Source organism: Solanum dulcamara, chromosome 10 (genome assembly GCF_947179165.1).
Source record: "Solanum dulcamara chromosome 10, daSolDulc1.2, whole genome shotgun sequence".
NCBI lineage: Eukaryota > Viridiplantae > Streptophyta > Magnoliopsida > Solanales > Solanaceae > Solanum > Solanum dulcamara.
In genome coordinates this window covers 11,435,624-11,456,302 of record NC_077246.1, presented here as the reverse complement: position 1 = coordinate 11,456,302, position 20,679 = coordinate 11,435,624, and the positions used below count along the sequence as shown (strand labels likewise).

Sequence of the window (20,679 nt, the reverse complement as noted above, 5' to 3'; positions counted from 1 at the left end):
TGCCCATTTTGGGTCGTGAAAGAAGCAGTTCAAAACAAATAAAAAGTTGTTTCACTGACGTTGCAACAACTAACACCCCAAATGAGAATCAATTACACCTGGACAGTAAAACGTACTCGAGACTCAAAAGAAGTTTTGAATTTCTTTTAAGAACAATAAAAAGAATTTGGAAAGTCGAAACAAAAAGGAAATCAGGACACAGAGTCATCATGTCATGCTTAAACCTAAAGAAATGATGAAGGCATATAGAAATTGACATTTCGAACAGGCTATACAAGTCTTCCATCACTCATCGAGTTACCTACTTGAAAATCTCACAGTTCTGCTTTATGCTGAATACTACCCTCTTGAATGAATTGAAGGTAAATGAAACAAGTAGCCCCACATTTTGTGTTTCAGGTAATTACTGAAAGTTAGCCACTAAATTTTAGAAGTAGGACAGTCCTGTTGGACACTGCTGCCATAGTTCATACAAGGAATTCTATCAACATTCCTAATCTATTCTCCGAAACAACATTAAGTAAGAAAAAGAAGTCAAAGAAACATTTAATCCTTAAGAATGTACATTTCATGTTTTCAAACTATGACAGAAATCCGGACCTAAGTCTCCATAGCAGAACAGGAGATGGAATTATGGTTGTAGTGCTCGATGGTGTGCTCACACCATTCATTTCATTGGCCTCTATGCTACGCAAAACGGCTTCTTCAAAAAAACTACCAGGTTCGAGTGTACCTAATAGATAACAATTATTAGAAGTCTAATAGCATAACCAATGAGGAAAATGAAAACATAGGGCAAGTATCAAATACACACATCAAAGGGACAATTCTGACTTACCAAAATCAGAAACAACTGCTTGGCTTCCAGATTTCCGTAGATGTGGACTGTTGGCAGGAGAATCCATAAGACTTCCAAAAATAGATTAGATTGAAGTAGCAGAGAGAATGAGTAGGATGACTTAAGAAACAAAGTTCACACTGAAACCTAGAAGTAGAAGAAATAATAATACAATTCAATGGGTTGTACAGAAACTTCAGAAAATAAATGTCCAGTAAGAACTTGTGCAAGGAATATGCAACCTCAAGAAACTTCTCAGAAAGACAAACCACCAAGAAGTCGATGCAAATACATACAGTGAACATTATGTCTATATAGTATATACTGCTAGGGACACTGTGAAAATCTAGTGTAAAACTGACTACTTGTACTTTCACCAAATGTAGGAGTATAAGTAGAGCTCTGCCAACGTACACACTTACCCTCAACATAGAAAATAAAATCAGATGTACTAACTAAAAGATGTGAATATCTACAAATTGTCGTGTTAGACAACGAACAAAACTTAAATGCGTATCCTAACAAGATGAAAAAAAGAACGAATAGACATACATGAGGAAGAATGCATCAAATTTTACTTGAGAAAAAACTACCCTCCTATTTGAGAAACCATACTTCATATTCAAGGTAATGGGTTCCATTACATCTCTAGCTTTCCATCATTCATACTTTCGTAGCATACAAATACTCAATTGTTGCATTGCACTCTAGTTCACTAACACACTTTTAGTCCAGAATTGAGGCCATCCAGAATGATGATGATAAGGATAATCTCCCTTTTCATGGTTTTGATAACATGCTAAGGAGCTCACAAGTACATGGGCAAGCTGCTAAGGAGTCACCTTGACCTCCTATGACGATGTCACGACTCAATCCTAGGGCCTAGACGTGACATGGCGAATGAAAAATCCGAAAGTACCTCAAACAAGCCTCTTAGCATTCTTTTAGCCTTTCATAGGTAATGACAATAAATAAAAAAGCGAAAATCATAATAGTAAATCTTCAACTTACATATGTCCAATAATACCTCTAACTTTTAGATTTAACGGGACTAAGACAAGTCCCTAGCTCACCCTCAATCATAATAGAAAGAAATGTCACAGTAAGTGTCTAAAAATCTCAACATATCATAAGCTAGAAAGATAAAGGAGTATTTATTCCCGGAACATGGAACTCACCAAAAGTAGCCTTCAAACGAAATCTCAACTAGCCACGTAGAGGAGAATGAGGAGAAGCACCGGTCCCTACATGGTGATATCATGTAGGCAAAAGAGTATGCGTTAGTACTTTGAATGTACTAAGTATGTAGGCATGCATGAACATTAAGGAAATATTAAAACATTTATATAATATGAAACATAATGCAATGCATGCATAATCAATCGTATAGATATCCTTTAAAATATTCATTTTGTGGGAAGATGACCATAACCGACAGACCATGCGAGTTATTACATGGAATCCAACATAACCCCTTACATTGGCCGGGGAGACTACTTGTCAGGTAGAACTCTGTCAACTTCACTCATTTCTTTAACTTTAACTTTAAGGGCTATTTGTGGATCCATTAGCCTAAGCCTCTAAGGGCTCCTATGTTGGCACATAGTCAATGAGACAAAGGGTTGCTACTAGGATTCTCTTACCGAATCCCACCTCAATGACCCATTCAGTGCTAAGTCAATCCCACGGAATAGTTTAATACTTCAAAATAGTCATAGCATATAGCTTGAGAATTCAAAACATCATATTCGATAGAATAGCTCATTAAAACCTTTGGTAATTCAAATATGCAAGAATTGTCCTTATTGCATAAAGAATCCATCATTCATATCATTTCATCATTCTTTCATTTCATAAGACTCACTTTTGATCATAGATATTTCTTTTATAAACATTTATTTGGAGTCAAAGCTTTCAAGTCAAACTTCATTGAAAATATAGTAAAACTAGGTGGGTTCAAATCACTTCAACTTTCAAACATGAACGAAAATGAAATTATACATAAATACTTTGAAATCCATCAATTAAAAATCATGTTTTAAACAACCCACCATGAATTTCAAGAGATTTAGTTGAAAGAATTTTAAACTACATGGGTAGAAGAACCCATGGATAAACACACACATAACTTAAAGTAAAGCTTAAATAAAAATAAACATAATTTATCATATAATCAAAGTACTTTAGGCATGAGAGTGGAAGGAATACTCTCATTGAAGCCTTACATACCTGAAATCCGAAGTTTTACTCAGAATCGAAGGACTTAATGAACACTCTTGAGTCCTAGCATTTTTCTCCTCGCCGGAACGTTTTGTGTACTACCCGGAGTATATGAATTACCGAAATAGTATTTCTACACTACTAAGAACTAAAACTATATTTTGAGAATGAGTAAAGAAGTGTATAGAGAGAAGAGTTGCTTAAGAAAGCTTGATAAATAAAATGATGAAATAAGGTGGGTATTTATAAGTGTGAAGGAGGGACCTAACAATAATTAAAATAATTATAAAAAAAATATGAAAATTTAATAAAGGATTGTGATGCCATGAGTGATGTGAAATGGAGGACTATTGATGTCATGGGTGATGTCAAATGGATCTAGATCTTTCCATGGTTGGTGAGATGAACCTTCTTTTAACGGAATACCCTTTTTCAGAGCTGTGTTTGAAAAAGATAACTTCCTCATTAGGATTTGGTGTCTTCATATGAATTGTTGCTCTAGAAGTCTACTTTCATGTCATTCAAGAATCAACCGATTTGGAGCATCCTACAGTGAGATATGATTTTTCTTCTATAAACACTCCATTTCTTCACAGCACCATATCTTGCAACAATTAATTTATTTGACCTACTTAACATCCGAAACTTAAAATATGGTCTTCACAAAAGTTGTAGGTAATGATGTTAGGGTTATTCAGAAATTTGAATCACCTAATTTGGACCATCCTATTAAAAGTTATGCCCAAAATACAGAAGCGATATCATTTTCATCGAGAATTGAAACATCATATACAACGTTTTTAGGGGGTGTTACAGACGAGGTCGTATGCTAGAGAGCTAGCCGGCTACTAATGAAGACCAGGAAATGTGTCTTTCTTGAAGATGAGGTAAAAGGCTTTGAAATGGCTTATAAGTAATTTAATGTTTTTCTGACATTGTTGGAAGATGATCCAGAGTCAATTTGGACCTAAGAAGCAACTGAAAACAGAGTTCAAGCTTAGGTGCACCGCACTGAGCTACTCCGAGATAAGAATTGTAGAAGATGAAAGCTAATGTGTCGCACGAGTGTTCAGTGCAGTAGTTCTTAATCATAAGCAAAAGTAAATACAATTCATAGTTGGTTAGTCCTCCGCGGTAGGGCTTCTTGTTTTTCATAGATGTGTTTACCACCTTTTACTCTACTTGTTTCTGACTCCAAATGAGCCCTTACTTTATTGGAGGGTTGGTGGGACAATGGGAGCTCAGTTCATGCATTGTTTTTTTCTGAAAGAACCTTTGCTCTGGATTTTGTTGCAGCATTTTAATCTCTGGCACAATCTTGGCCCTAGTACAGATATAACTTTTAGGCTCCTTTTTTTAAACTACTTTTTGATGATTATTCTGACACTGCAGAGAGATGAAAAACCTTCTCCTTTGTGCTTGATTGAAATCTTGATCTTCGTAGTCTCAATTCCTCGTTAAGTTTTCCTTTTTCTTTGAGATAAACTTGACCGGGATTTTATTCTAATCACAAGGCTTTTCATTTCTACATGTGGAATAATAAGTTTAAATTAGAATTCAGGTTGGGTTTCTAGAATTGAATCATTGTTTGAATATTAACAGGTTTTTAGTTTTGAATATTGATTACTGTGTTTAGTTTCACTAAAAACCTATCTTTATTTTTTTTAAAACACATTTGTATTTGTTTTTCCCATTAATTTCAATTGCAAACCCCATAATCCAAATTTAGATATTGCCTCCGTCAACGGCATCTCCATAATATGTTATCAGAGACAAATGATGAAACAGAGTTCTGCGCACTGACACCTTCTACAGTTCTTTTGCAACGTAGCTCAATGCACAGCACTGGCTTAGAAGTTGAGCCTGAATTCGTTTGTGAAAATCTAGTGTAAAACCGACTTATTGTACTTTCACCAAATGCAGGAGTATAAGTAGAGCTCTGCCAATATACAACTTACCCTCAACATAGAGAATAAAATCAGATGTACTAGCTAAAAGATGTGAATATCTACGAATTGTCGTGTTAGATAATGAACAAAACTTGAGTATCCTAACAAGATGAAAAAAAGAACGAATAGACATACATGAGGAAGAATGAAACAAATTTTACTTAAGAAAATACTACCCTCCTATTTGAGAAACCATACTTCAAATTCAAGGTAATGGGTTCCATTACATCTCTAGCTTTCCATCATTCGCACTTTGTTGGTATCTTGGAACTGGTCTCTCCAGATATTTTCAACCTAGTCTTTCACCAACAAAAAACTATAGCTGACATGTGGACATCTGATGGGTGGAGCTTGAATTTTAGAAGACATTTCAATGATTGCGAGGTTCAAAGAGTGGCTGATTTCTTCAGCGAACTTGATCAATTACCCAGGGTTCAAGCTGTTGAAGATCTTTTGTGGTGGCAGGGCAACTCCAAAGACATTTTTAAGGTCAATGATGCCTACAAAATTATGAACCAGTCCAACCACCAGATAGCAAACTGGCCATGGAAGAAGATTTGGAGGATAAAGGTTCCCCACAAGGTATCAATTTTTGTATGGTTACTAGCAAAGGACGCCACTTTAACAGTGGACAACTTGATGAGCAGAGGTATGACACTGTGCTCAAGATGCTTCCTGTGTAAAGAAACAGCTGAGACAGTCAACCATCTATTTCTGCATTGTCCATACACAGCTCATTTGTGGAGAATCATCCTAAAGCTTAAAGGTATAGCATGGACAATGCCAGGCAAGGTCACAGAGGCTCTTAGAAGCTGGAGGGAACATGTTCACATGCTAAGGATAGGAGTAGATGGAGAATTGTCCCAGCTTGTATCTGGTGGACAATCTGGAAGGAGAGGATTCCAGATGTTTTGAGAGCTTAGAGAATGATGTGCAGAAGTTCAAGTCGAACTTCATCTTACTGCTATGTTTTTGGTGTAATCAGATTTACTCTAATGATAAACTGTGTCTATCATAGATGTTCTAGATTCTTTATAGCTAGAGAGGGAAGACACTAGAGCTCTATTGTAAATATGTTTTCAGTACTACCCAAATACTGTTTTGATCCCTGATATAATACAAAGTTAACGAATTTGTGAAGTCAAAGTAATCAACTTGCAAATACTTTCACCAAGTCTCTCACTGGTTCTCATATGAGTTACATCTGTAACAAGCTCGGTACGTATGACTTATATGCACCAGTTTGAGAGGGAGTATTAGAATAGCAATAGGAATAGAATTGTATATTATCCTACATGGAAAAGGACTATAATGTAGTGTCTATAAATAGGGCTCAGTGTAATAATGCATTCAATGAATCTTAATAATATTTTCTCTATTTTATTTCTCACATAATTAAATACAAACACAGTGAGTAATTACTCTACAACTTCTCTTTCTCCTCCTTAGTTTTGAAAGTTTACTTTCTGGGAGATCTTTTCCGTGGGAAAGATACCAAATGCAATCCAGAACTTTCCTGTTAATCACTTAATTGAAAAGCACAAAGAGACAATAAATTAAAATTCACTTATCCTCCTAGCCTTTCCTGTCAATCAAATGCAATGGAGGGTATATGTAAGCAAGTAAACCTGTGTTCCTCAGGGAGGCCTGACCAGCAGAAAAACTTGACACTGTGATTGAACACTTGACCTTAGATACAGAAAAGTGAAGGCTATTTTGCCATGACTGCAGGGGGAAGTCAAGAATACTCACAAATCACAAGGCTACTGGTAGCAGAAAGATAACAATACCAAAAGTGAGCTAGATAATGAGTTGAGCTGTCAATCACTCTTAGAAAATACCTAGCTCCTACACTAAATAATTTTTCCACTGATCAGAAAAGTGATAAATGAAACCTTGGAATCATCAATTCAGTTCAACACATGCATATTAGGCCTTAGTGGAAATCTCCAACTGAAAGCAAATTTCATTCTCCTCCTGCATTAGCTAGGGACTTTTATAATACAGCAAGAGAGGGATCATCAACTTCAGAAATCCAGAACATTATATGTAGTGATTTATATGACAGCAGCTAGTGCAAACTTGTTTTTTGATAACAGCAAAATTTTTGAAGGCCAGCGGCACAGGGTTTGAAAAGGGGCCCTCTTCCACTACCCTGCTCCTCTAAAATAGCTACTGCAATTTTTTTACTACAAAAACTTGATATTTGTTATTCTTTTATAAATCAGAGTAATTCCATAACACTAAACCAATTAGGTGTCATCTATACAAGATAATTCTGCGGGCAATTGTAACTTGATTTAGTTAATAAGAACAGCAAAGTTCAGGAAACATACTCTTCAGAAGTATCTGCTGAAATTCCAAGCTGTACCTCACAGACAGATGAAATGCAGCGCCAGCAGAGAAATTTGCAGGTAATGAACTGTGGAAACCCTTGAATCCAATCCTTCATGTAGATTTGAATTTCCCTCTTCTTTGCAACATTATAAGCGAAATCTCCATAAAGCAAGGAGTTATCGCGCTGACCATTATTTCTCAAACTCGTGCTGTCTTTTCAACAATGATTGAAACTATAAGAAGTAATAGAATTATGCACTGACAAACCAGGTGTGTGCTGCCTTGAGGTCATTAGACTTGAGGAACTGGCAATAAGGAAAGTTCTTGAACTGCAAATAGCTGTAACTGCTTTCTGATAATCGATGTCTAATGAACCTTGAGTAGGCTCAGATATCAGCAGATCAAAGAGATAGCCGCAGACCTGAAATGCAGTCCCTGAAAATGATGGTATAGCAAATGCACGAGAAAGGGCTCCAACTACTGAAAAGTTCTTTCTCTGGTCAATTACAAACAAATTTGCCTTTGCTGCTGCTAAAGTTGCAGGCGCTTAAAGCACATGCAAGTCCGTTCATCCTGCAGATGCCACAGAATAGAAGAATTTCGAATTGCGAAACCACAATTTCTGTTGGGCAACCGAAATTTCTACAAAATCTCCAAGCCTGCTTTCTGCCCCCAAAATGGATTTCTAGAGTCCCTGCTTAAACGCATTGCCCAATCTAAGCAAACAGTTACTCACCATATTGGCTTATCAACCGAAGCAAATTTTCTTGCACTAGTTTACAGGAAAAAAACACAAACCCCACCAGTAATGCAAGGAATTTATTACTCTTAGTACCTCTATAAACAAGTCGTTCACTACATCTCCTTTTCACTATAATTCATGAGAACCCCGAGACCTGCTGAAAAAAAGGCAATATTAAAAAGGAAAAAACCTTGAAACAATACTTGCCAAAATATATAGGTGGTATTGTATGTATTTACACATTGACAATTGTCACTATAATCTCATGCAAGGTTACACCAAACCAAAAAGAGCAGCATAGTTACCAAAAGGATAATATAAAAAGCCAAGCAAACACTATTACTTATTCACTAGAACCATCCATCGCCATGGAAAAATCTGAAAACAATGCAAGGGGGTGTGGACTCAACACAGCCGAGCCCATTGTCAAGTGATTGCAATGGTAATTCACACCCTTCTCATTTGTTTTTCAATAACATGGTGCTAGGCTAACTTGCACACAACTTGACAATTCAACCAAGTATCCACATTAGTACTCCGCAAATATTGGCCACTGTCCACTCCCAAATGAAGTAGTAGGGAATCAGATAAGAAAAGAAACACATAATAGATGAATTCCTAGGCTTCCGACGAATTTCATTTTTAACAATAACAAGAACGAACATTGTTTGACCAACATTACGTGTAAGCTAGTTCAAATGGTAGTGAACTGCAGTTAGTAATTAGTAGAAAGGGAATGGTGTCAGTAATTAATAGAAAGGGAGTGGTGACGTTTATAAGGGGAAAGGTCCAATTTAACTCCGACGTTTTTTTTAAAAAAAACTGAAGAATACATCCAGCAGCTGAGATTTAAATTCTTAGATTACATAGTTGGTTATGATTTTGTCTTCCTTCCACTATTAAGGGAGCCAAACTGTCAGTTGCAGGTCATGTTTATGACAGTTCTTGTATCCCTTCTCTCCCAAAATTCTCTCCCTTCTCTCCTAACTCTAATCCTTTTCTACCTTTGCAATCCAGAAATTACAACTGAACGGAAGGATTATTGAGATATTTTCAAATATTGTTCTTTAATTCGTTGGATTGTAATTCATAGTTGACTGACTTGTAATTTGGAATCAGTCTAGCAATCCTTTTGCACTGCTTTGTTGATTAACCTCCGATTTTGTTAAATTAAATTGTGTGCGCATTACAAACAACTATAAATGGCTTCTCAAAAACAATAATCACATCCATAAGCAACACAAATATGTAACTGGATTCCATCAAACCCTTAACATAAAGGAGGAAAAACAAAAGATCAAACAATGGGTGAATCGATATTGCGTGTAGTGGATAATGCACCCCTTGTCTTTGCCTCAAACTTTTTTGGTAAGTAAAACACTTTATTTACCAAAATGGTCGTTACAAATCATCAAAATCAGCAGGCTTCGACATATCAGCCTCAAGTCTTGCTAAAGATCATAAAATGAAACTATCTCTACTTCCTCTACTACAGCTTTACTAGGGATAGACATTTAGTTCTTGTAGCCTACTACCTAATCTGACTTGGTTGGATCCTCTTCCATGTACCTCTCTTATGATTTGTCTAAGAATAATCTCCTCAGTCCTTTGTTGATGTTGGAAAATTCTATAGTTGCGCTCCATCCACAAATGCTAAATGGCTCCAGCCAAGGTCATCCTGTATACCTGTGCTCCAGAACAAGTGATCAATATCGTCATCTTCCCGTTGACACAAGGAACAGGTCCTGCTGGTTAATATCCCACATTTTGCTAGTCTGTCTTTTGTTGAGAGTCCCCTGTTAAGAGCAATATACAGTATGAAGATCCATTTAGGAGCTCCATAATTTGCCCAGACCAGCTTTCTCCGGTCCTCTTTCACCATGTCCCCCCTCATCTTCCCATGTACATTTTTGATAGAGTACTGTTCCATTTGCATAAGAGTGTGTTCACTATATCCAGCAGCATGTAGGTGCTTGTGAGCCTTGAGAATTATTTGTACTAGCCAAGATGCTTGTTTGGCCTGGATGCCCCATATTCCCTCTTGCCCATAATAGCTATGTATCCATTCTACCCATAGTTTATCCTTCTTCTTACATAAGTTCCATAGGAGTTTACCTATTGCAGCATTATTCCATGTATACGCATCAAGAAAATTCAAGCCTCCATTGTCCTTGGGCCAGCATAGCTTCGCCCAGGCAATAAGTGCTTTTTTAGATGCTTCTACATTCCCAGTCCACACAAAAACTTCCTGCATATACTCTCAACAGCTTGTAGAATCTTTTTAGGCAAAGCAAATATTTGTGCCCAGAAGATCTGAATGGAAAATAGGACAGTTCTTACCAGTTGAGCTCTACCAGTATAGGATAAGAACTTATTAGTCCAGTTGGTAACTCTGAACAGCATCTTATCAATAAGAGGTTTGCATTGGACTACAGACATTCTTTTAGTACTCAAGGGTACCCCTAAATATCTAAAAGGTAGTTCTCCTTTCACAAATTGTAGCTCCTGCAGAATTTGTTCCTGGACAGATTGTTTTATACCTCCAAAATAAACACTACTCTTATCTACATTTGCCACCAGCCCTGAAGCATTAGAGAGGACCATAAACACTTTTACAAGCTCCTTACTGATTTTATGTCACCTCTGTAAAACATCAGTAAGTCATCAGCAAAGCTTAATTGAATAATTCTTTGTTTCTTACACCTGGGATGATAATGGAACTCAGGATTTGTATGTAAACTTCTTAAGGTCCTTGTGAGATAATCCATAGCCAACACAAACAGGAATGGTGATAAGGGATCTCCTTGCCTAACCCCTCTCCGAGCTTGGAATGGTTTAGTAGCTTTTCCATTGACAAGAAAAGAATAAGTTACGGTGGTGACACACTGTAATATCCATTTGATCGCTACTACTGGGAATTTCATTTCATATAAGATTTGCTCCAGAAAACTCCATTCAAGAGAGTCATAAGCTTTCTTCATATCCACCTTTATCATACACCCAGTAGAGATACCTTTTCTACCATACCCTTTCAATACCTTTTCTACCATACCCTTTCACTAGTTCATGGCTTAAAATGCTGTTGTCATTAATTGCTCTACCTGGCACAAAAGCTGATTGGTTAGGATCAACCATGAAACTCATCACCTTCAGCAGCCTTGTTGTGATCACCTTTGAAATAATCTTATAAATAGTTGTACAGCATGAAATAGGTCTATACTCCCCAATTTTTGTAGGACTGGCAACCTTTGGGATGAGGGTAACTGCTGTACAGTTTATGGGTGGGTACATGTGCCCTGTATCAAAGAAATTCAGTACTGCAGGTGTGATATCTTCCCCTACCACTGCCCAAGACTTCTTAAAAAATAAAGCATTGAAACCATCATGTCCAGGAGCCTTCATATCACTTATATCTTTAAGTGCTTTTTCCACCTCCTCCCTTGTCACCTTTGCTGCTAAGAGTATTTGTTGTTCCCTATTCAGTGCATTTCCATTCCTCATAACAATAGTATTCACACTAGGTAAGTTTTGAGCAGCCTTGCCTAGTAGATTCTTATAGAATGTACTCACCTCAAGTTCTATTTCTTCCTGTGTCTGGGCTTTAGTACCATCTAATGTCATGACACTGGTAATTTTGTTTGGGCCACCCTGTTTTTCATGTGTGCAAAGAAATATGCAGTGTTTGCATCTCCTAATTTCAGCCACTGTACTTTGGACTTCTGTTGTATAGCACTTTCTTCAATCAAACTCCACTTTTCTAATTGAGCTGTAACTCCTTTTCATGTTGTCTATTGTGAGCTATTGTGAGAGGATCCCTCATGATCTCATGTATATATTGTAGTTTCTCTCTAATGTCTTTTACTTTACTGCTCACCCCTTTGAACGCACTATTGTTAAGCTGCTTGATACTTGCTTTCAACTTCTTGAGCTTTTGCCATACTGCTTTAAGATCTCCTTTATGACCTCCACTCCATGCTACCCTTACCCTTTGCAGGAACTCGGGGTGTTCAGCAATACAATTGAAATATTTAAAGGATTTGTGGCTGACTCTCATATTACTGTCTAACCCCAGGCTTAGAGGAGAGTGATCAGAAGTCCCTGGATTCATGACCATTATCTCTAATTGACTCATAGATAATATCCATTCAGCATTTACCACTTCTCTATCTATCTTGCTGCAAGTGCGACCATTAGACAATGTATAAGTTCTACCAACTGATCTAACTTCTGTCATTCCAGTGTCAACCATAAATTCATTGAAGTCCCTAATTTCCACCTCTTGGACTGGATTGCCTTGGATTCTATCATCACCTGATAATAGAGCATAAAAATCACTCATACATATCATAGGTTCTTGTATACCTGTGACCACCTGTTTCAGATCTTCCCACAATTTTATCCTAGCATGAAATAGTATGTAACCCATAAATAGCCACCAAACAGAAAGCATAAAAATCACTCATACATATCATAGGTTCTTGTATACCTGTGACCACCTGTTTCAGATCTTCCCACAATTTTAGCCTAGCATGAAATAGTATGTAACCCATAAATTGCCACCAAACAGAAGACCATATTATTTCTCTTCACTACCACTCTACTGTGAATATATTGATCAGATTTGCTCAGAGTCATGCATTCAATCAACTGAGGATCCCACAAGAGCCATATTCTACTTTTATCAGTGTAATCATAATTTGCTTCCCATTTTCATCCTTGTGCTATTTTCTGTATTACTTTTGTAGCTAAGTGCTCCTTTATTTTATGTTCTAATACTGGTATAATACCTATATAATTCTCCTTCATAAACAATTTGAGTTACTTTTGTTTATGAAGTTCATTTATTCCCCTTGTGTTCCAAGTAACCAATTTCATGTTTTTATTTCAGGAATATTACCTCCACTACCTTCTCCTCCTCCCCCTTGATCTCTAGACACACTGGTTGTGCCCTGTTCTGGCATTGCTAATGGTTCAAATCCATTTGTCATCTTAACTCTTTGTACCTTATTCTGTGCACCTGGAGTTCCTCTAGCTGTTGTTTTTGGAGTTACTTGTTGCCATGGTCCTACATCGTCATTTAGTTTCTCCTCACTACCATCAGTAGGCTCAGTAACAAGCTGTGGCATCCCTGTAGTAGCCTCTTGTTTCTGAAGCCATTTACTAACCAACTTAGGAGCTATTTTGGGTCGAGGTCCCTCCTTCACGTTACACTTGTGCCCTACCTGCATACATTTAGTACAGTATTCTGGAAACCATTCATATTGTACTAATTGTTCAAAAACTCTACAATTTGGATCCTCCACCTTGAGTTTCTTTGCCTCAAACTTATATAAGTAAAACCTTCTAAAATACACACACACACACATTAAATCCGCACCAATTTATTTTTTTTAAAAAAAAGAGTGGGTGTAGTGGTACACTGCACCAATAAACTTGAAATACTGAATTCAATTATGAGGATAAAAGCTCAAGATCAAAGTTCAAGGCAGAGATAAAAAACAACAGTTAAAAAGGGTAAAAATACGCACATCCTTTAGAAAATAAATGCAGAAGTAACGAGTTTGAAAGAATCACAGAAAACTCAGGGGAATCCAAGTGTAGTGGCTTATATTACTCGATTTCCTTTCACGAATCTTTTGGCAGTCAAGTAGGAACAACTACTAGGTCTGTCGTCTCTCTCCCTCTACCCAACCACCACACCTCCGTTGTTCTCTTGGAAGGTGGCAGTCGGGATCCCTCAAACATCCAAGTCCTCATACACTTTTTGTGTTCCGTAGAACTTTTGTGGGTTTATGCAAAGGTACATGCAATACAGGAAGGGAAGAGCAAACTGAGTCCTTTTCTTTAAACAAGAAACAACTTGTTGTATTCATACAAACGGCTATCTTGATTCATTAGAAGTTGGACCTGTAAGGAAATTTCTTGTTAAACTACATACTTATTTAAGAACTAATAAACCTTAGTTCCAAGAAATCAGATCTTCTACCAAGACATTTACCGAGGAAGTAGAAGCCCATTATTTTTGTGACCGTAGTGTCCGGCCAGCTTTTGCGCATCTCGTAGACTAATTCCACAAGATACTTGCCACCTCCCACCAGCAACATGTATCAGGCAACTCTGTCCACCAAGGCTAGGACAAATGGGAAGAATCACCAAATGTTTTTGTCTCCGCTCGAATTTGAACCTGAGACCTCATGGTTCTCAACTACTTCATTGACCACTAGGCCACACCCTTGGGCTTTGAAAGAAGCAATTTAGGAACAAATGGACTTTTTTTGTAACACCTCGCTACTTCTATGTAAAAATCCGAACCATTCTCCATATGCATTTAGGCCCAAACCCAATGATTTCTAATTGAACATATATGTTAAGATCAGTTTTTAAGAGAGGGAAGTATATTCGAGGTGAATTAGGATCATAAGGAACCTCTAGCACTAAGTCGAGTTGAAAGTTTTCCTACCGATTAAGTTTTTGCACGAGATCATGAAATGATCAACTTCAAACAACCATATCTCTTAGATTATGAAGAGTTATGTGTCCCATTACCTCTCAAATTAAAAGTATTTGAGTATTCTTTCCAACGCTACCAACCGTTCGAAAATTCGAGTCTAGAGTAAAAAGTTATGATGGATTTACCAGAGACGCTTCAACCTAAAATTGATATACCACATTTCCACAGAAGCACTCCACGACTCGTGAATCACTCCACAGTCCATGGAATGGACTCATGGATGAGAACCTGAAAGTTGAAAAAATCGTCTTTGTTCTTCAGAGGGAGTCCATGGGTCGTGGATCATTCCATGAGCCATGGATGGTCCTCGTGGAATGATCCGCCAGAAGTTTTTCGATGTTATTTCTGTCTTTCCCTATTCTTCCTAAGCCTAAACCACGACGTTTCCGCACCAAATAGGGGAGTATATCAGATTAGACACTCAATTCTCTCTTATTCTACGTTCTCATTCTCTCCCCAAACTTCAATACTTAGAATTCTCAAGAAACACCAAGTTAGGATTTCTCTTTCAAGGTTCTTCATCAAGTTTCGTCACTAAGGTATGTAAGGATTCAATTGGAGTATCCTATCACTCTCATGCCTAAGTCGTATGTTCTTTCAAAGATTTCTACAGAATTTCTAGAGTCCAAGTTGGGATTTCTACTCAATTAATGAAATTCCATCATAAGCTCATCTTCTTGATTGTTTTACTTAGTTTTTTTAAACCTCATTGAACTAATCTAGCATGATTGCTACGGTTTCTTTAACCTTGATAATTTTTAAGCATGAAATTAGCATGATACAAATTTCAATTTCAGTACAGATTATTTGAGATGATTTTGAGCTTAGTCTCACACTTGATTCAAACAGATAGATAGTTTACCTATTTATGAGCATATCAGTATATGTATATTATTTTGGGAGAATTATTTAGCACCGAGAGGATTTGAGTATACCGCTAGTCGATTAACTCCTTTAGCCCAAGAGGATTAGTTAGTGGATCCACATCAGATAGATAGGTCCTACACCCTGGCAATGTATAGGGAATCCCTTCCAACTAGGATTATAAGTTGGACAGCATGAGCTCACATGGTGTATATCGGTTGCAAGAAACTTTCCAATAAACGTAACATTATTTTCATACACTTGAATTATCATCACGATTCTTCTCAAACATGACAATTTAGATCTCATTTCAGTTCAGGGTTACAGAAACAGATTTACCGTTATATAATTGAAAGCAAGTTTTCAAATGATATTTATACACTGGTTTTAAGATGTCTTTCATTATATCACTATGCTTATGATTATTGAATATTCATCAGTTCTTACTACATGTTGCCACCCAAAATGATTATGTTTAGTGTCACCTTATATACTCAATACATTCCACGTACTGACTGCATACTTTTCTCTGTGTTGCATCCTATTATGATGTAGATTCAGGTGTTCTCTCTCAAACTTGTGGCTAGACAGGTTGTAGCTTTTCCAGTCAGCAATTGGTGAGTCCTTCTCATTAGGAGACTTCATGGAGTAGTCCGTAGCTAGGTTTGTGTGTCCTCCTAATTCGGAGACTTCATGGAGTAGTTAGTAGCTAGGTTTTATGTTAGGACAATTATTTGCTTTGAGGTAGCTGGGGGCCATATCCCGGCAAACTTATTTCTTTTATTCCAGTTACTAGAGGCTTTACTTCAAACATTAGTTGTTCAGTTCCATGGGTTTTTCAGGATATAGGTTAAGTATTTGCTTCAGTTAATTATGTTTTAGCTTCCGCTTCACTTCATAAAATGTCAGTTAAGTTATTAGCAGAATCTCAGTACCAATGATCCGCTTGGGGTCATTCGTGATTCCAAGTGTCGGTCACAACTAGGGTGTAGACTCTGATCGTGATAGTTTTATACTTCAGGAACAAGCATAAAGAATATAGATCACTTTTGTCTTAATCTTTACAAAAAAGGAATAAAGCATTTGTGAATATTCAAATATCTTTCTTGCTATCAAAATCTAAAAAAATATATGGAAATAAATTGTGTTAGCAGTAAATTTCCAGTACGTAGACCACAAAAATCAAGAATATTCTGTTAAAATAATCTAAATGAAGAGAAACCCTCATGCACCTGTATGAACAGTGACCCGAGCCAGAATCTCAACCATAATTTTATAATCAACATTGAATCTACTGATCCCAGAAAGAGAAGCCACGCTCTCTCGTAACTTTTCTCATTTCAGGTTTTTTACGGAAATCCCTTTCTTTATCAGCTTTTTCAAATTTGACCACCTCTTTGTTCTCCTGATGACATGTTACTCTATTCTCTTGAAAATCTCTCTTGCCAGCCACCCAAGCTTGAAGCATTTCATCTATCTTGGGCTCCGGCAGAAAACCTTTTTGCTTCATTTCTTGATAGTATTTGTATGACTCCTCCAGCTTTCCATTCAAAAAGAGCCCATGTATCAGCACTATATATGAACTTCGATCATGGTCCAAGCCAATCTTGCTCATCTTATCCCACAACTTGAAAACATTATCAAGTTGGCACCATCGGCAAAACTTCCGGATTAACATTATATAAGTGTCATGAGTTGGAATACAGCCCCTCGTGCTCATTTTCTGCAAGTGCTCGAACACCTCTTCCCCTGTCCTCAGGCTTCGAAGCAATGCATGGTAAGTTCGGACAGTAGGATGTATGCCTCGTTGAATCATCTCATTGAAGATCTCTTGAGCTTCATCTAGCAATCGATCTTTGCAGAGAGGCATGATTAATGAGTTATAAGTAACAGCGTTTGGAGCGAGACCATTCTCTTCCATCATCTTCATCACACTCCTAGCTTGTTTAACCAACCTGCCTTTTGCAAGAGCATGAATCACAGTATTATAAACCTTAACATCAGGTGCAACCCCCCACAATTTCATCTCATCAAAAAGCTTAAGCACAACATTGAGTCTACCAGCCCTCGAATAGCAAGACATGATACTACAATATGAAAAAGCATCACGAGGAATCCTTTTTTCCTTCATCAACCTCCAAATCCTCTTTCCCTCACTTAAATCATCAAGGGAAAGACACCATCCATTGAGAATGATATTCAAACTCTTGGTATTCAGCGGGAAAACATTCTTATTGGCAAAAAGCAAGTGTTCGGCGTCTTTTACATTTTTGTAGCGAGTAAGGGCAGACAAAAGGTCTTGAAATTCTTCCATTCCAATATCTAATTTAAACCGTTTAAATGCATAAAAAGTACCGATAGCTTTTCCCACATCATGTACAGCACAATATTTCCTTATCATAATCAAGAGTGTCTGAGGATTCACAAGAGATGGTCTATCATTCCCACCTCTCATTTCGTCAATCAATGACCATGCAGTGTCAAACTTCCTCATTTTTCCAAGTATAGATATCATAGAATGGTATTGACGCACAGAGTGCACATAACCTGTTTGTTTACCAGCCCATATGAAGAAAGTGAATGCAACTTCCCAATTATTCCGTGCACGAGAAAGAATCACAGTTACTAGATTCTGTGTTGGCCTTACACGGCATTGCTCAAGTTTGTTATGCAATAGAGCAGCATGGGTTCCGGTTTCTTTGAAAATAGCTTCAATTGTTTCAACATCTTCTTCGGAAAAATCAGAATATGCTTCATTATAATCTAGTGAAGGGTCAGTACTATCTTCCTGTTCATGTGAAATGCTTGAGGAAGTAGTAAAAGTAGAGAACCTGATTCCAGAAGTAGACCTTGAAAGAGCACCATGTAGGAAACTCCTCCCCTGGGAAACGAGGACACCACTGGTGGATCGACGAAGAAAAAATAGCTTACTTTTCGGCAAATTGGGAGAGTGGAGACCGATAATACCACGAAGGAACAACGAAATTACAACTCTATATTTCATCATCAAACTGTTCGACCAAATGACTGAATGAAAATTTTCTGTTCGACCAAATGACTCAATGGAATTTCTTTTTCCTTGCCCTGTGGTGAACCCCTTTCTCCCCAACCTGTACTTTTTCCTTTGCAATTTTTATTTTATTTTATTTTATTTTTTAACTTTTTTTTCATTTTAAACTGTGAGTTTGTTTGGATTGACTTAAAAAAAATTAAGTTATAAACAAAAAAAATAGAAGGATCAACTTTTAACTTTTGACTTTTTTTATAAATTTTAATTTATTTTAAAATATTTTTTTGATTTGTCAAACACTATCAAAAATTTAAAAATAACTTAAAAATTGTTCTGATCTATTTTACATTTTTCTTTGAGGGCCAAAAGCACTTGCAATAAGTCAAACCACACTACTAGTTCAACGGCTTATTCGAATTGACGGATTTTGGGTGTTTGTTAGCCAAAATAATTTTAAAGCATTTTTGTACTGTTTGGATAATATTAGAAAATGATTTCAAGTGTTTGTTTTTAAGTGAAAATAACCAAAAGAAATAAGTCAAAAATCTTAAGCTAGGTTGGGGATTCATAACTTAGAATCTGTTTGATTTAGTTTATCTAAAACAGCTTATAAGCTAGTTAAAATAAGTTAAGCCAAATAGGCACTTAATCCAACCTTATAGCTTATGCTTATAAGTCATAAGTTTTAAGCTCATTGAAATACACTCTATGCATTTTGTACTCTATTAATTATTACAAAATCAAAGAATTTTGCATACTTTTCTTTGGTTCATATTATATGTTATTTAAGCTTTGCACACCCTTAAAAAATTACTCAGCCCTAGAAAGTAAAAAGTGTTTTCGCTAAATTATCATTAACTAAATAATATCAATTTAATGTGATTTCTTAATTCTGTAAAACAAATTATTTATCTGATAAGGGTAAATTTGGAAACAAAGTAATTAATATCTTCTTGATTATGTAAAATAAAACAATTATTTTGGATCAAATATAAAAGCAAAAAAAATCATATAATATAGATCGAAGGGAGTAGTAATCTTTTGTGCTTCCTATAGTTTTCCTTCTCAATATATATTATGAATTGGTTATCATTTTTCTTACCTCTTGAACATTCTTTAATTTTCTTTCTCGAATTTGTTTTGCTCTAATATATTGATATTGATTTTTAGTAGTGTTTGCTAATTAATTCTTATTTGTTTCTTTACATTTCAGGTTTACCTTTGCAATTGTGCACTCTTCACTTCTGAATCAAATTATCAGATGCTAATTTTCTAAAAACTATCACTTTACGAAATTATAATATAATTTTTAGAAAAATGTGACATATGTATGAGATTTTTGAGAAGTATAAAAGATAGAAATTTAAGATATATACATGATTATTAGTCCTGTGAGAAAGCTACAATTTCTTTAAAACAAGTGAATCATTTGCAAACATTACTAATGTTGATCATGTTCACATTCAAGTTATTTGTTGTTGAAATATAAAAAGATAAAGAAAATATCACTGTAAATATTTGATATATTAGAAAAACTATATAAGAAAAAGGTCAGATCAATTCATTTGATTGTATATTGCTATAAATTATTACTTTACTTTCAAAATTTTAATTATTCGTTACTTACATGTTTAATATTATCTATATTATTTTAAAATTAATTTATATGAGACAAATGTGCAACGCACATTTTCAAAGACAATATTTACTCCTTCAACATTTGGACAACATTTACTCATTTAGTACCATGAGTAAATGACGTTAGTCTGATAACATGTTGTAAACACAATCTAAAGGAGTTAGTACGATGTATGTTAAAAGATAAAAGTAAGAACAATAAAAAGATAGAGAGAGATGGCCAAGAAATGCGAGTTTTTCATATTTCTTCCAAGCATATACAATATGAGTTGTTATACCTATATTTATAATATTCATAGAGGCATATAAAAGATTGTCATAACATGCCATTAATCATAAACATAATTGGGGAAGATCATAGAGAAGTTATGAAGATGCGGAGGTGAAATCATTATAGTGAGAAGTAGTGGGGGATTAAATTTCTAAAATAGTGGTCATTACTCAGTGACATTTAACACTTAACAGTTAAATGATTAGGTTCCTTCACTAGTAAACCCAATATACATATATAAGTAGTTTCTTTGTTGGCTGTTAATTATCATGTCCTATGAGTTTATAGTTGTAATGACG

The 20,679-nt window shown here is 36.1% G+C and overlaps 1 protein-coding gene across 6 annotated transcripts; it reads right to left on the bottom strand.

Moving 5' to 3' along the window:
• Positions 1-403: 403 nt before the first annotated feature.
• LOC129870218 (pentatricopeptide repeat-containing protein At5g15010, mitochondrial-like) lies at positions 404-18,556 on the bottom strand. 6 transcript variants are annotated; one of them, XM_055944894.1, is made up of 6 exons: positions 16,694-18,556; positions 8,180-8,240; positions 7,344-8,038; positions 2,017-2,082; positions 839-985; positions 404-733 (listed from the first exon to the last, which is right to left on the bottom strand). In XM_055944894.1, exon 1 carries the CDS (start codon positions 18,466-18,468, stop codon positions 16,753-16,755), a length of 1,716 nt encoding a protein of 571 aa, XP_055800869.1. In that variant the 5' UTR covers positions 18,469-18,556; the 3' UTR covers positions 404-733; positions 839-985; positions 2,017-2,082; positions 7,344-8,038; positions 8,180-8,240; positions 16,694-16,752. The 6 variants fall into 6 exon arrangements, with proteins under 6 accessions (XP_055800869.1, XP_055800870.1, XP_055800868.1 ...); XM_055944895.1 differs by having other exon boundaries at positions 7,344-8,243; XM_055944893.1 differs by having other exon boundaries at positions 6,636-8,240.
• Between the last annotated feature and the right edge of the window lie 2,123 nt (positions 18,557-20,679).

Bases quoted from the DNA above. Each gene is read 5' to 3' on its own strand.
- LOC129870218 (XM_055944895.1), bottom strand. From the start codon at position 18,468: ATGATGAAATATAGAGTTGTAATTTCGTTGTTCCTTCGTGGTATTATC.